Here is a 17707-nt window from a genome sequence, read left to right as displayed (position 1 = left end):
TTTGACATTCCTCCTAACCCAATGAAAAAATTTTCCAAATGAAATACAACCTTAAGGCCACTTTGGACCATTCACTTGTTTTGCTAATATTAGAACCTATTTGCTTTCTTTCAAAGTTACTTTGTTAAAAATATCAGTTGAATGAAATTTACATTAAAATAGTTTAAATTGAACAGCGAGATAATTCAAATTTATTTCAAACAAAGGAGACCTGAAATTAACAGGACCAGCCTGTCTATTCAGATACCACTTTCATCTGCTCGCGGATAGATGCAATTTTTAAAGTATATTTATTAATGTCACAAGTAGGCTTACATTAACACTGCAGTGAAGTTACTGTGAAAATTTCCGAGTTGCCATACTCCAGCACCGGTTCGGGTACACTGAGGGAGAATTTAGCATGGCCAATGCACCTAACCAGCACACCTTTCGCACTGGGAGGAAACTGGAGTACCTGGAGGAAACCCATGCATACATGGGGAGAACGTGCAGACTCTGCACAGACAAGTGACCCAATCTGGGAATTGAACCCAGGTCCCCGCGCTGTGAGGCAGCAGTGCTAACCACTGCGCCACTGTACTGCCCCCTTTTTTTATTCTTTGCGATATTTTTGTAGAGACCTGAATCTGCTTAAAGTAAATTAGGATAATCTCCAGGTTCAAACATGACAGTTCATCTACAACATTGTGCGCTGTGACATGACTGAGCACTATAGAGATTTGCATCGTATAGATCGGACTGGAATCAATATCACAACAGGGTGTCCTGAAATTTGGTGAAGGTGTACCTTTGGATTTTCCACTCGGCAGTGAGGATCCCATCAGTTTCTTCACTTCATTTCCATGAGTTTTAATTGGCACGCATCGCATCATAATATTGTCCCATTGCTGTCCGGATGTACCAAATATGCCAGCATTGGTTTGGTGCTGAAACTACTTGCCACGATCAATACATCAGAAATATCACTGTGTGCATGCTGAAGTGACAAAAATAAATGTCTCCATTCTAAACACACTTCTGGAATTCTATTCCCATGATTTTTTCCAAATTAAGTTTATTATGATTTAGTCAGCCAACTGATTTCCTCTCCTTGTTTTGGTAGTGCCTTTTGAACTGCTATTTAAAAAATAGCATATTGTCATTGGCAGAACACTTAAATATTATAAAGAGTGGTTTTACACTGGAAGTCAAAGATAACTGTAGCAATATTTACTAAAATTTTCCAACCGCTGCCAACTGTAAAGTCCGCCTGTTTCTGTGTAAAAAAAAAATCTCCGAAGCACTCATGATTCTGAGCCTTAAGCAACTCAACATAATTCCCTACTTTGAAAGGCAGATCCCAATAAATCCTATCCCAATATTAGTGAACATTTCCAAGATGACACTTCTGGAGATTTATGAGCTTCTCACTATAATACTGCTTGACATCCCAACCCCTGTTCAAACGCATGTCTCTGATATATCACAACCTTGAAATTAAAAAAAAACAGGTTTCTGAAAGACCATAATCCTAGTTCCTTTTAACTTTCCTTCCTGTTCTGTCACTGCTTCTCTCTTGAAATCAGAAAGGCTTGCTGGGCCACCAATATATGATCACTGACCATTTGCCAGCGCAACAACTGCCATTTTCTAACATAAGCTTTCAACACAGTGTCAGTTTGACAACAGTGGTCACCATAGTTGAGGGCAAGCCTTTCCTTACTGTTGGATCATATAGAATCATTTTCCAACAGGAGTGTGACCAGAAATTGGATGTAACACAGACACATATGTGATAACATTGCTTCCCTTTTCGCAGAGAGAAGGAACCTCAGCTAGTTAAGTTATTTTTTCTTTCCATTTGCCTCAGGAAAACATCAACATAGCCATAATTGTCCCTTCCCTTCTCTTTTGGGACAATATTTGGCTTCTACTCGATTGAAATTATAAATCAGTGTGCCATTTTCAGTGTCAATCCACATCCCATAGATCAGTGGCATTCATAAAATCATACAATGCAGAAGGAGGCCATCTGGCCCATCAAGTCTGCACCCCCACAAAAATTGTCACGGTCAATCCACCTAACCTACACAACTTGGGACACTAAGGGGCAATTGTTTTTTTAACCGTGGCCAATCCATCTAACCTGCATATCTTTGGGCTGTGGGAGGAAACTGGAGCACCTGAAGGAAAGCCACACAGACATGGGGAGAATGTGCAAACTCCACACAGTCAGCCAAGGCCGAAATTGAACCCGGATCCTTGGCACTGTGAGGCAGCAGCTTTAACCACTGTGTTACTGTGCCACATGCTTATCATTCGCATTATTGGTTGGTGTTCTCGCAAAGTACCGTGTTCCTGAATCCTCCAGTTGAATTACAGGTATCTGATACACCATAACATTAGGTATAATGAGCCTCTCTAAATACTAGGAAATCTTTAATGTTATTTTTTAGACCATAGTCAAAATTCCCCATCTGTAAAAAAAACCTCTCGCTAACTGGTTTTCTTTTTTGTCTCCCACAAGTTGCCCTGAGACCACATCTGACAAACCACAACCTTTGTGGCATATCTTTGGTACACCATTAGCATCCCTGATGGATGCCCTGCTACTAAAGAGGGCTTACTGCACATCATCGCTGTTCCAAACATCTGAAAAGACATTTTTATTATTTATTTATTTGACACAAAAACAGCTTACACCCTTTCTACCTGACCTGTAACTTTCTCCCATTAACCCATGGACGCATCATTCTCTTCTATATTCTCTCCTCTGAGACTGAGACCTGTGGGCATGATTGTGATTGCTGAAAATGTACGTTGTTTAAAAGTGTGCTCAGTTCACCTCTACACATAACCTTCCTGCTGAACAAAGTTCCCATTGATTAGGCTGAAGCTTGCCGCTGAGTGGTTTGTGCTTTTGAGGGATGTCATTCGGGAAGCAGTGGTACTCCTGCCTGTGCTGGTTGAACGTATGAGGAGATGGCTCCTGCAGCAAAACAGATTGTTGTTGAATTGCTTTCGGAAGGTCTTACTCAGCAGGTAGAGAGCGAACGGGTTTACGCAGGAGTTGCTGAATGCGAGAATCCTGGCACAGATGCTGCCAACCAGATGCGCCAAGGAGGTGTCCACCTGTCTGTAATGGTATGAACGATATAGGTAGATAATGTGGCTGGGGAGCCAGCTCACTGCGAAGAAACATACAAATACCAGCACCGTCTTTGCAAGTCTTTTCCTGGATTCCATCTGTGAATAAAACAAAATGGACAGATTGAATCTTTCTAAAGCAATAGCAGTCATTTGTATGAAGCTTAAGGACTATAGTGTGAGCACTAAAAATAACTCCGCTTAATATTGAATCTGCATAAAGAGACTGAGTAAAGCACAAAAAGGCATGGAAGAAAGTAATGGCGCCCAGTTCATCAAGTCCATTCCTTCAGCAGACCATGTCCGTGGAGAGGATGTTTCCACTTACGGAGAGACTGGAACTCGAGGGCACAACCTCCGAATGAATGGACGCTCCTTTAGAACCGAGATCAGGACGGAATTCTTCAGCCAGAGGGTGGTGAATCTGCGGAATTCATTGCCGCAGAGGGCTATGGAGACCAGGTTATTGAGTGTCTTTAAGATAGAGACTAATCAGTTCTTGATCGATAAGGGGATCAAGGGTAATGGGGATGAGAATCACCAACAATGGTTGAATGGCGGAGCAGACGAGATGGGCCAAATGGCCTGATTTTGCTCCTATCTCTTATGCCCACACAACCATATCAATGAGACTATTAATTCTTCTGGGGATAGATCCTGTCAGCTTCTTTGGCCATAGTAGATGTACCACCCAGTATGCAGCCCACCTGATTTTCCTTTAAGCAGATCCTCCATCATCACCTTTTTTACCTCTCTCCATTTAAAGTTAAAAACTGCCTCCACCTGAATCCCCCAGTGGATTGCTGAGGCTTGATCTGAATTATTATATTCTTTCTTGTGGCGCAAATAAAATTGCTATTCTCTCATTCTAATAGCCACTTCTGCGGCAATCTCTGTATTTTTTTAATCATAGCCCTGTAAGAAATGAATCAACGGCCCAGCACGCAATGAAACAAGGAATCCGGTTGCTGAGCGGCTGTTTCCAGTGGCAACGGTCACCAGTCAGCCGTCTTCGACTGCTGTTGCTGAGCAACAAAGGTCAAAGGTGTGTGTAGCTTGAGCTGAGGTGACCCTTGAAGGCTCAATTCCAATTTTTTTTTCATATTTAAATAGAAAATAACAGTAAAATGAAAGTGAGGACAAACAATTTGAGAAACTTCACTCAAAGGAATTAAAAGTTACATTACTCGAATAGTTGCAGGGATGAAGGATTGACAGTTACGTGGATGGACTGGAGAAGCCGAGGTTGATCTCCCTCGAGTAAAAGAGGTTGAGGGGATTTTATTGAGGTGCTTTGCGAAGGTGTTTAAATGGAGTAGTAAAGATAAACAGATTGAAAGGAATTGGCAAAACAGTCAGAGGCAACATGGGGGGGAAATAATGTTTGTACACATGTGATGAGGAGTTGGAAATACCGAGTGATGGAGTGTGCAGTAAGTCTTTGGAGGCGGAAGTCCCTTCACCAAAATCTCTTTTTTTACAATTCCAACAGCAATACGCAGAGTGCTATCAGTCAGCAGTCTACCTTCGGAAGGGGCAGAGGAACTGACACACCCGGTTAAATACAAGGAAAAGACTCCCTGATTGGTCCATCAATTGACTCTTTAATCAGGGAGTTCATCATGATCCAATCAAAGGTCCAGTTGGTATTTGCCAATTCAGTTAGACACAACGAAAATGATCCAAGTGACCAGCTTCAATTGACACTAAGTATGTTAATGGCACCTACAGGGAGATCTTAAACACGACATCAAAACAACTGACATTCTCGGTGTGTTGGGAAGCGCATGTAAATCTGCATACTTTCACTTTTAACATGAGCGCTTTCTTCAGGAAGTGGGATAACCACATTTGGGGCAGGTGGATCTGCCATTTTCTAAGTGTGTAAATGTTCATGAGTTGTTGTTTAAACCAGCAGTGAGGCAGCAGTGCTAACCACTGTGATGGCAAACTGGGAGATGTTTCAATATCATCAGCTCCAGCCCAGGAAGAGCCAGACGCATAAGTGTCCACGGTCATAGTCACGTGTAAAGCCACTGGCAATTCTGTCCTGTTGAAGTTGTGCAAATTTCTGTGACCCCCTTTTTAATGAAGCAGAGATGTCTCAAACTGTTCCTTACTGAGGATTAGGCAGGAGAACTGCTTTCTAAACAAACTGGGCAGAAATGACCTCCAACCAACAACTGTTCTTTCTCTCCTCTCCCTTCCAGCAGCTTGTCCTGCTCTGTGTCACTTTTGCTCATTTTCCCTGCTGTGTTTCAAGGGAGATGCAGACAAGTCTGGGAGCAAGTGACTTGCATAGAATCCTTGAATTCAGGACCAAGTGCCACCGCATGCCACAGCATTCCCTGACGACAGCACCAATGTTAATTGATTTGATTTATTATTGTCACATGTATTAACACACAATGAAAAGTATTGTTTTTTGCACGCTATACAGATAAAGCATACCGTTCATAGAGAGGGAAACAAAACTGCAGAATGCAGTGTTACAGTCATAGCTACAGTGTAGAGAAAGATCAACTTAATGCAAGTTAAGTCCGTTCAAAAGTCTGACAGTAAGGAAGAAGCTGTTCTTGAGTCAGTTAGTACGTGACCTCAGACTTTTATATCTTTTTCCCGATGGAAGAAGATAGAAGAGAACGTCTGGGGTGTGTAGGGTCCTTAATTATGCTGGCTACTTTGCGGAGGCAGCAAGAAGTATAGACAGAGTCAATGGATGGAGGCTGGTTTGCATGATGCATTGGGCTACATTCACGACCCTTTATAGTTTCTTGCAGTCTTGGGCAGAGCAGAAGCCATTCCAAGCTGTGAAAAACCTATAAAAGTTGGAGAGAGTCTGCCAGATTTCCTTCACCTTCTGAAAAAGTAGAAGCATTGGTGGGCTTTCTTAACTATAGTGTTGGCATGGGGGGACTAGGACAGGTTGTTGGTGATCTGGACACCTAAAAACTTGAAGCTCTTGACGCTGTACTTCATCCCCATTGATGTAGACAGGGGCATGTTGTCCTTTATGCTTCCTGAAGTCGATGACAATCTCCTTTGTTTTGTTGACATTGAGGGAGAGATTATTGTTGCCGCACCAGTTCACCAGATTCTCTATCTCATTCCTGCACTCTGTCTCTTCATTGTTTGCTATCTGATCCACTATGGTGGTGTCATGAGCAGACTTAAAAATCGTATAGTCATTGATGTATAAGGAGTATAGTAGGGGGTCTGAGAACACAGCCTTGTGGGATACCGGCGTTGAGGATGATCGTGGAGGGGGTGTTACATAGAAACAAAGAAACATAGAAAAGTACAGCACAGTAAGGTCCTTTGGCCCTCGATGTTGTGCCAAACCCAATGTCCAAACTCAAGATCAAGCTATCGCCTCCCTATCACTCTGGTATGCTCCACGTGCCTATCCAGCAACCACTTGAAAGTTCCTCAAGTGTCCGACTTCACTATCGCAGCAGGCAGTGCATTGCACACTCCAACCACTCTCTGAGTAAAGAACCTACCTCGGACATCCCTCCTATATCTCCCAACATGAACCTTAAAATTATACCCCCCCAGTAACAGCTACATCCACCCGAGGAAATAGTCTCTGCGTGTCCACTCTATCTATCTCCCTCATCATCTTATAAATCTCTATTAAGGTGCCTCTCATCCTCCTCCACTCTAAAGAGAAAAGCCCCAGCTCCCTCAATCTTTCCTCGTAAGACCTACCCTCCAAACCAGGCAGCATGCTGATAAATTTTGTCTGCACTCTCTCCTTCTTATAGTGAGGTGACCAGAACTGCACACAATATTCCAAATGTGGTCTCACCAAGATCTGGTATAGTTGCAGCATAACCCCCACGGCTCTTAAACTCAAACCCCCTGTTAGTAAACGCTAACACACTGTAAGCCTTCTTTACGGCTCTATCCACTTGAGTGGCAACCTTCAGAGATCTGTAGATATGAACCCCAAGATCTCTCTGTTCCTCCACATTCCTCAGAACCCTGCTGTTGACCCTGTAATCTGCATTCAAGTTTGTCCTACCAAAATGAATCACCTTGCACTTATCAGGTGTTGTTGCCTTATCCTTACTGATTGTGGTCTGTGAGTTAGGAAGTTCAGGATCCAGTCACAGAGAGAGGAGCCAAGGCCCAGGCCACAGAGTTTGGAGATGAGTTTTGTGGGAATAACGTCTTGAAGGTTGAGCTGTAATCAATAAATAGGAGAGTGGCATTGGTGTCCTCGTTATCTAGGTGTTCCCGGGTTGAGTGCAGGGCCAGGAAGATAACGTCTGCTGTGGACCTTTTGCGGCAGTAGGCAAACTGTAATGGATCCAGATAGTCCAGGAGGTTGGAATTGATTTGTGCCATGACTAACCTTTCGAAGCACTTCACAATGATGGATGTCAGAGCTACCGGCCGATAGTCACTGAGGCACGCTGCTTGGTTTTTCTTAGGTACCGGGATGATGTTCGTTGTCTTGAAGCAGATAGGGACCTCAGATTGTTGTAAAGAGAGGTTAAAAATGGCTGTGAATACCCCAGATCTGCACAAGGTCTGAGGGCATATCTGGGTACCCCATCCGGGCCAGTCACTTTCAGTGGGTTGACCTTCGAGGAAACTGCTCTAACATCTGCGATGGTGACCCCAGATACAGGTTCATCCAGGCCTTCCAGGGTGGAGAGCATGCTTTTGCTGACCTCTTGCTCAAAATGGGCGTAGAATACACTGAGTTCGTCAGGGAGGCGTGCGTGGGAGACGGTGATTTTACATGCCTTGGATGCCTTGCCTTGCCTACATGCCTTCCCAACTGCCCTGAAAACAACCCAAACACTTCTCTGAATGTAATGAGAGTCAGTAGAAATCAATCAGAGATGAGTCGATGATGCTTCTAAGTAGTTTTGGGTGGAGGTAGTGCCCTTCATGTTGCTGCACACTGGCTGGGTGAGGTTAGGAGGTGGCATCAGCTGGAGCTTTGATTTCCAAGATGGCAGCAAGTGAGTGCTGGATGAAAGCTTCATCAAATGCAAATTGTCTTGTGGGATCAACCTCTCCTGTTGTGAGCAGTAAAGCAGGACTGTTGTACAATATTGAAGCCTATCACTTGTAATTTGTTGACGAACAATGCAATTAAGGTCCACTGCAGTTTATTAAATAAATCAGAGGACAATCTCGGAGAGTGATTACACTTGAATAGTCAGCACAGTGAGTGAGCAAATGGTAGGAGATCAGGAACTTGTTGACCATAGAAATCCTACAGCACAGAAAGAGACCATTCGGCCCATTGAGTCTGCACCGACCACAATCCCATCGAGGCCCTACCCCTATATCCAAACATATTTTACCCACTAATCCTCTAACCTATGCATCTACGGTTAATTTAGCACGGCCAATCAGCCTAACCCACACATCTTTGGACTGTGGGAGGAAACTGGAGCACCCAGAGAAAACCCACACAAACACGAGGAGAATGTGCAAACTCCACACAGACAGTGAGCCAAGCCAGGAATCGAACCGAGGTCCCTGGAGCTGTGAAGCAGCAGTGCTAACCACTGTGCTACCGTGCTGCCCGTTGATGTGAGTTTACCTGTTGGATTCTGAAAAACATATTGTGGGGCAATTTTGAATCTGCTTTAGCTCTTTAACATAAACAGCAGCATGGTCCAAGATCTCGTGAGAGACGTGAAACAAGATTCCCGCTGGCAAGCTCCTGCTTTCTGCTTTAATGTGCCCATTGTCCATGATGTAATGAGGTTACTGTCCTTTCTACAAGTATCACTATAGAGCACAGGTTTTTAAAAACTTGATGCAGGCATGAGGCATCCACCGTGGGAGCAAAGGTATGCTAATCTGACACTGCCAGGGATGGGGGCACTAAGGAGCCCCATTGGGGGACTCACCTTTCGTGTCTAGGGGTGGGGGTGCCATCCTGATGCGTGTGTGGTTGGTAGGGAGGGGTCAACCCCGATGCTCGTGGGTTGGGGAGGCACCCAAATGTCACCACGACCTTAGAACGGCCAGCATTGACAGCTCTATCAGGTCCTGCCCCACTTGAGGGATGGCAAAAACCATACCCCCAGATTCTCTGTGCACCAGAGAATCAGGAGAGAAATCTCAGTTCTTACGTTGGAGAGCCACAACACCAGTTTTCTCACTGCAACTGTCACTCTGGAAAAAATACTTCCAGATTCTGCCTGTCATTTTTGATGCAAGTGTCATCTGGTAACATCTTTACTGGCTATTATAAAACAGACTGATTGTTGTAGATACTAATGACTAGTGTTTAGTGGCTGTCTTAGTTCAGTTATATTAGCCTCTATATAAATTAATTCACTGGTTGCTAACACAGCTCATGTTTCCAAGGCTTGGCTTCACAGATTCTACAGTTTTGATGAACCTCGATCTCTGAGTTCATGTCCAACCTCAGATGAAGCTTCACTGTTTCTGTTTGAACCCCAGTTCATATTTCTCAGATCCTGTTCTCTGTCCCAAGAAGTGTTCTTCGGTCTGTCAATTCCTTTCTCACATTATGCCCGAGTGTGAAACAATTCCCATTCCCACTTCCCACCCAGAAGTCACAGTTCCTGTTCCCATATCCTACCCAACTGTACCATTTCCATATCCCAACCAGAGGTCACCACCACTGTTCCCATATCGTGGCCAGGTGTCACAATCCCCCTTCTCATATTTCAGTCAGTGATCCTGTTCCAATGTCCCACAGGAAAACAGAACATAACAATAGGATCTATTTGCCTGAGCAGTAATTGGTTGCATTAAATAATTAGTAAAATAACTTCACATTTTGATTGTGAGTCAACTATCTGAGTCAATGGGGTGATATGGTGGCACAGAGGTTAGCACTGCTGCCTCAGAGTGCCAGGGATCCAGGTTCCCAGCTTGGGTCACTGTGTGTGGAGTCTGCACATTCTCCCAGTGTCTCAGTGGGTTTCCTCCGGGCGCTCCAGTTTCCTTCCACTGTCTGGTTCGATGCACTGGCTATGCTAAATTCCCAAATAGGTGCTGAAGTGTGGTGGCTAGGAGATTTTCACAATCATTGGAGTGAGAATGTATGCCTACTTACGACAATAGTAAATAAACTTTAAAATATAAACTAATTTATCACTTCATTGAGAAATATTATTCAACTTGGTTTTAATCAGATCCTACTTGACATGAGAAAATTGAAAGTTTGTTTAAAAAGTCAAGAATTGTGTTCTTTTGCCTGGTACAACATCTCACAGGATAATTTGACCTATTTTGAGGTCAGCAATTCTTCAATAAACGGAAGTGTCAGATTCCAAAATAAAACAAATTGCCTGAAAGGATAATGCCTCAGTTCAACTTTACAGTCTGTTAATCCATGACCGAGTTATAGTGAAGTTTGCTCACAGCTTACAGCACTGAAATTTCTCTGTGTAACAGTACCAGTTATGAACATGTTATAGATTTTTAAAAATGTACCATTATTAAACTGACTGTAACATTTATAAATACACTTTTTAATGGGTGGCTGGATATGGAATGAAGGGAGTGTGAGGCCAAAACATCAAAGGCAGAGGTTTATGGATCCAATGCATTGGGAGAAGGCTTGAAAATGTGGTGAGTCAATCAACAGCTCATTGACTTCACCACGACCAGAAAATCCTGTCGGTGCAAGGGGCTGGAAATTTCCTTCCCAAATTTAGTTGCGCCTTTTTAAAAAAGTAATAAATTTCTGCTTTAAAGAATTGCACTCGGTTGTTGTAAAATATAACCCACCAGTGTGGCTTACTAATACTATTTATAAAAAGAAAGATCTGTAAATGGTCAAAGTGACATCTCAACATGCTGTACTTGTACTTTTGAAGTACATGTTTGGTGGGTGTCAGTTGCCATAGGCAACGTTCTGTAAACAAAGTCATAGAGGTTTACAGCATGGAAACAGGCCCTTCGGTCCAACTTGTCCCTGCCGCCCCTTTTTTGTAACCTCTAAGCTCCCAATTGCCCACAGTTGGCCCATATCCCTCTATATCCATTTTATCTATGTAACTGTCTAAAGGCTTTTTAAAAGACAAAATTGTACCTGCCTTTACTACTACCTCTGGCAGCTTGCTCCAAACACTCATCATTCTAAGAACATAAGAAATAGGAGCAGGAGTAGGCCATCTAGCCCTTCGAGCCTGCCCCGCCATTCAATAAGATCATGGCTGATCTGTCGTGGCTCAGTTCCACATTCCCGCCCTCTCCCCATAACCCTTAATCCCCTCGCTTATCAAACTGCGACTTAAAAATATTTAGCGAGGCAGCCTCCACCACTTCAACGGGCAGAGAATTCCAGAGATTCACCACCCTTTGAGTGAAGAAGTTCCTCCTCAACTCCATTCTAAACCGCACCCCCCTTTATCTTGAGGCTGTGCCCCCTAGTCCTACTGTCCTTTCTAAGCGGGAAGAGTCTCTCTACCTCTATCCTATCCATCCCATTCATCATCTTATATGTCTCAATGAGATCTCCCCTCATTCTTCTAAACTCTAACGAGTACAAGCCTAATTTATTCAGCCTCTCCTCATAGCTCAACCCCCTCAACTCCGGTATCAGCCTAGTAAACCTCCTCTGCACTCCCTCCAAGGCCAAAATATCCTTGCGTAAGTGCGGCGACCAAAACTGCACACAGTACTCCAGCTGCGGCCTCACCACTGCCCTATACAGCTGCAGCAAGACCTCCCTACTTTCATATTCAATCCCCCTCGCTATGAAGGCCAGCATCCCATTCGCCTTCCTGACCACCTGCTGCACCTGCAGGCTGGGTTTTTGCGACTCATGCACAAGGACCCCGAGGTCCCTCTGCACCGTCGCCTGCTGCAGTTTTTCGCCACGTAAGAAATAGTCCTTCCTACCATTATTCCTACCAAAGTGGACCACCTCGCACTTGCCAACATTAAATTCCATTTGCCATTTCCTGGCCCATTCGCCCAGCCTATCTAGATCCTTCTGCAGACTCTCCACACCCTCCGCGCAATTTGCCGTTCCCCCAATCTTGGTGTCATCAGCAAATTTCAACACCATACACTCCGTTCCCTCCTCCAGATCATCTATATAAATGGTAAATAGCTGAGGCCCCAGCACCGACCCCTGGGGCACTCCACTAGTCACCAACCGCCAATCCGAATAGCACCCATTGACCCCCACTCTCTGCCTCCTATTTGACAACCAATCCTCTATCCACGCTAACACCCTACCCCCAACTCCATGCCCCCTTACCTTCTGCAATAACCTCTTGTGAGGTACCTTGTCAAACGCCTTCTGAAAATCAAGAAAGACCACATCCACCGGCTCTCCTCTATCCACCGCCCTAGACACATCCTCATAGAACTCCAATAAATTTGTCAGACACGACTTCCCCTTAACGAAACCGTGCTGCGTCTGCTCTATCAAGCAATTCCCCTCAAGATGCCTCGCTATTTCCTCCTTGATGACGGATTCTAACATTTTACCTACAACAGACGTTACCCCTTAATCCTTTTGTATCTTTCCCTCTCACCCTAAATGTATGCCCTCTATTTTTAGATTTCCCTTTCTTTGGGAAAAGATATTGACTATCTAGCTGATCTATGTTCCTCATTATTTTATAGACCTCTATAACATCACCCCAAAGCCCCCTGGCTCCAGAAAGTCCCAGTCTATCCAGCCTCTCATAACCCAAACCATCAAGTCCTGGTAGCATCCTAATAAATCATTGCTGCACTCTTTTTAGTTTAATAATATCCTTTCTATAATAGGATGTCCAGAATTGCACACAGTATTGGCCTTACCAATGTCTTGTACAACTTCAACAAGACGTCCCAACTCCTGTATTCAATGTTCTAACCAATGAAACCAAGCATGCCAAATGCCTTCTTCACCACTTTGTCCATCTGTGCCTCCACTTTCAAGGTGCTCTGAACCTGTACCCCTAGATCTCTTTGTTCTGTAATTCTCTCCAATGCCCTATCATTAACTGAGTAAGTCCTGCCCTGGTTCGATCGACCAAAATGCATCATGTCACATTTATCTAAATTAAACTTCATCTGCCATTTGTCAGCCCACTGGCCCAATTGATCAAGATCCCGTTGCAATCCTAGATAACCTTCTTCACTGTCCACCATGCCACCAATCTTGGTGTCATCTGCAAACTTACCAACCATGCCTCCTAAATTCTCGTCCAAATCATTAATGTAATTGGCAAATAACAGTGGATCCATCACTGAGGCACACTGTTGGTCACAGGCCTCCAGATTGAAAAACAACCCTCTACAGCCACCGTCTGTCTTCAAGTCAAGCCAATTTTATATCCATCACGTCAATTTTATATCCATTTGGCTACCTCATCTTGGATTCTGTGAGATTTAACTTGGATTTAATTGGAAAAGTGCTATTACTAGAAAGCTGACGTGGTATCTGAATTTTAGTTTTCTGCTGATGTTCTTCTCCTTATGAGTATTTTTGGCTACTTTATAAGTTGAGTGGAAATTTAACTCATCACTTCATATTTAAGTAGATATTTGATATGAGCAGTAACTCTTGTCCTGCAGATACATGACAATTTGGAAATGAGACACAACTGATATACAATGCTTCAAAGGGATGCTCAAGAGATGCTTTTAACTCTTGGGTTGGGGGATGAAACCACACTAATGCAAGGAAGCTTTGCCAGATGCCAGGTAGATTTTAACTATCTAAACTTCTTTGAATATGTCATGGTTGCTGCCAGTTTATTTTGGGCAAAATGTGACAGTAGATTGGCAGGGTGACAAACACTGGGTTTCCCAAAGGCCGGCTATTGACAGCAATGTAAGTCTGGGCGAGGAAGTATTGAGAAGATCTCATGACTGGGAGGAACTGAGACAGCACAGGAGAAAGGGCTTTATTTGCAAGCACAGTTAAATCCTCCTACCCGACTAATGAATATTTTAGAATTAGCTTTGAGAGTCACATTGGCTTCTGACAGCTTTACCCGGCAAAATGCCCGCAGAGGGCAGCCCTGCTAGACATGGGTTAAAATGCCACTGAAGTGTCTTGTGGGATCCTGCTTTCCAATTGGTAATGAGGCTCCCCCACAATTCAGGGGGCACTTCACTGAGTTCCAAAATTAATGGATGTCAAATGGAGTATCATAGTAACATAGAAACTAGAAGCAGGAATAGGCCATTTGATCTTTGAGTCCACCATTCATTATGATCATGGCTGATCATCAAGTTCAATATCCTGATCCCCACTCCCCCCCTGCCCCCCATATCCCTTGAACCCTTTAGCCTCAAGGTCTATATCTAATTTCTTCTTGAAATCACACAACGTTTTGGCCTCAACTATTTTCTGTGGTAGTGAATTCCGCACATTCAGCACTCTGGGTGAAGAAATTTCTGCTCACCTCAGTTCTAAAAGGTTTACCCTTATCCTCAAACTATGACCCCTAGTTCTGGACTCCCCTACCATCGGGAACATTCTTTTTGAATCTGCCCTGTCTAATGCTGTTACAATTTTATAAGCTTCTATGAAATCCCCTCTCACTCTTCTAAACTCCAATGAATATAATCCTAATCTACATAATCCCTCCTGACATGACAGACCTGCCATCCCCAGAATCAATCTGGTAAACCTTCGCTATATTCCCTCTACAGCAAGGACATCCTTCCTCAGATAAGGACACCAAAACTGCACACAATACTCCAGGTGCGGCCTCACCAATGGCCTAAACAATTGTATAAAACACCCCTATCCCTACACTCAAATCCCCTTGCTATAAAGGCTAACATACCATTTGGCTTCATATATTAACCTATCAACGCGAAAGAATGAGATACAAAGCCACCCGATTTGAACATCGCCCTGCTGATTGGGAAAGTATTAAAATTAATCCCTGTGTTTTCAGGCATGTTCCCTCTGAATGATGCCATGTGACAGGCATTAGGTTTCGGATGTTAAAACATACAGATGAGTGAGACATAAAAGAAGTTACATAAAGATCGGATAAATGTGACTGACCTTAATGAGATCCAAAAATCAACTTCCTGATCATTGAAACATAGCTTAGGGACTGATGAAACAAAACTAACGGATCAACAGAAATCAACAACATCACATTTGTCCAAAGTAAGATCCTATTGCTGTTTTCCATTCAATTCTATGAATTACTGCATAAAATGATTTGTAGTAATCCAGTTCTGATTGTGAAATAAAATGTTGCAACAAGGTTTTATTTCTTATTTTGTTGACAATTTGGAATTTTGTTGGGAACATATTGAAATAGCCCCCATTAATAATGAATGACATAACATTTAAAAAGGTAGCATCAACTCTAGGTTCAGATAGAAGCGAGACCTTGCTTCTCATTCTGATCAAAGAGGGCTCATGGAAATTTGAAGTGACTAAAGTGAGTGTGCTCAAAGTTACAGAGACAAAGTGATGAAGACTCATCAAAGAGATTCAAATAATTACAAATAGGTTAAAACATTCTTTGGGTGAGATATTTGAAGATTCCTTGCAGTGTCTGACAAATAAACCCATATAACAGTGATGGGCAATCTTGGCCAGTGAGTGCTGCATGAGTGGCCCTCCTTCATCTCAATGGGCTGTAAGATTGAAATCAGGTTTGCTCACCAACTATGAATAAGCTGAAATATATTCAATACAAGCTGAATATTTCATCAGTTATAGAAAATGCTTAATCATTTATATGTTAATAGAACTTTCATCAACTTCAAATGGTAAGAGCAAAATAAATATTTACACTTTGGATGCAAAAGGATCACATGGCTCTCGCAGACGATGTGTGTAATCAGTACACACCTCACTTCACTTGTCTCTGCTTTACCTGCGTCTCACTTCAGTCATACCAAGAGGAAAAAAACTGGACAGATGGAAATCAGTGGAATGTGGCAACCCTGAAAATGGACAGCAGTCAACAAAATGTCTCACGGGCCACACTCAGTATTCAGGAGGGCAATGTGTGGCCCCAGGGGTGCCCACCACTGTGTATAAAACGTCTCCGAAAATCAAAGCAGGAAGAGGGCAGATTTCCATTTACTATACGTAAGATTCTCCCCCTTTTTCTGTTGTACTTCCCAGAAAGTCCTCATTGGACATTTGATCCATGGCAACGGATTTTAGCAGCCTACTCGATCATTGTGGGCAATTGCAACCGTGGCCTCATCCTGTTTTCTCCCACACATGTCCTTGGCAATGTGGGCCAGAATCCTTGGATGATTTATCACTTTCCTTTGCCTGAGAGCACAACAGTGAAATTGCACTTCTACTGCAATGGTAGTTGAAACTGTATAACTTGGCATAGACCAGGATTGACCCTGGGGCTTTTCAAGTCAAAAGATTTCAATTCTACATCGTGTGCTTATCCAGTGAATCAACAGGAGAACCGTGAAGCAGTACTTCAATTGTGAAACTTGTATTTTGTTGCACTTGAAAACATTGTCTCCAGCATTGCAGGGTAATATTTCATGCTTGGTATAAAAAAAATTCATTAAGTTTTGGAGTTTTTTATATCATTTGGAGTTGACAAGATTTTTTTTAAGGGCAGTATGGTGGCACAGTGGTTAGCACAGCTGCCTCACAGCTCCAGAGACCCAAGCTCGATTTCAGCCTTGGGTAATTGTGTAGAGTTTGCAAGCTCTCCCCGTGTCTGCGTGGATTTCCTCCCACACTCCAAAGATGTGCAAGTTAGGTGGATTGGCCATGGCAAATTGCCCCTTGGTGTCCCACGATATGTACCCCGCTAATCCCCTTAATTTACATATGTGGGGTTATGGGGATAGAGCCTTGGTAAGATGCTCTGTCAGAGAGTCAATGCAGACCTGATGGGCCAAATGGCCTCTTTCTACACTGTAAGGATTCTATGAAAAGAAAAAAGATGGATTATGTATGTCTGCTGGTAAATCAACCATGAACAAGGAAATATAATCCTAAATTATAATCATGTCATTCATGAGCAAAATCAGCAAATATATCATGCTAACAATACTACAAAAAATTATAGCCTCTCACCTAAAAGGCTGTGGACTCTGCAATAATTCAGACCTTCCACGAAAGAGATAGATCACTGTTAGGTAAGAGTTTCAAGGGAAATGCAGCAAAGACATATAAATGAGGTTGCGCTGCAGATCACTCTAATCTTACTAATTTGTAGAATAGGCTGGAGTGACTGAGTGGCTTCCATTTATTCCTATGTTCCTCACTGAGGGAATTTGGTCACAAGGCTTATGCTTTTCTCGTCATTAAAATGAATGGATAAAAAGATAAGGTAGACTTTGAATCAGATATACTGATCCCTGCACCCAAATTCCCAGCAGCAGCTGTCATACGAAGCTCTGTGCCAAGAATGCTAAATCATAAAGTATATCCCAGTGTGCGATACCAATTAAACCAAACTTTATTAATAATTCTTTCTAGTGTACCTTACGTTGATATGAGTCTTTTTTTATATATGTCAAGCTGACCACAAAGTAATGAACTCCAGGCAGCAATGCATAATCAGTTCTCCCCCACTCCCCCCACCCTGTTCAGTGCGCATATGTCCCAGACTAGTAAGAATTGACAGCCAGACCACATTTATTGCCTCCACAAAGCACACAA

At 43.1% G+C, this 17707-nt stretch overlaps 1 protein-coding gene across 1 annotated transcript in view; it reads right to left on the bottom strand.

Annotated features, from left to right (window-relative positions):
* Positions 1 to 2663: 2663 nt before the first annotated feature.
* The window catches only part of grpr (gastrin-releasing peptide receptor), a 61586-nt gene continuing 46542 nt past the window's right edge, over positions 2664 to 17707 (bottom strand). Inside the window, exon 3 of the mRNA XM_080203308.1 lies at positions 2664 to 3225. Within this exon, the coding sequence (XP_080059434.1) occupies positions 2827 to 3225 (399 nt within the window). The 3' untranslated portion in view covers positions 2664 to 2826. The remainder of the gene's footprint in view (positions 3226 to 17707) is intronic.

The sequence above is a fragment of the Carcharhinus amblyrhynchos genome, chromosome 15 (assembly GCF_965287045.1).
Source record: "Carcharhinus amblyrhynchos chromosome 15, sCarAmb.v2.hapA, whole genome shotgun sequence".
NCBI classification, from domain to species: Eukaryota; Metazoa; Chordata; class Chondrichthyes; order Carcharhiniformes; family Carcharhinidae; genus Carcharhinus; species Carcharhinus amblyrhynchos.
This window is presented reverse-complemented; position numbering and strand designations above follow the sequence as displayed.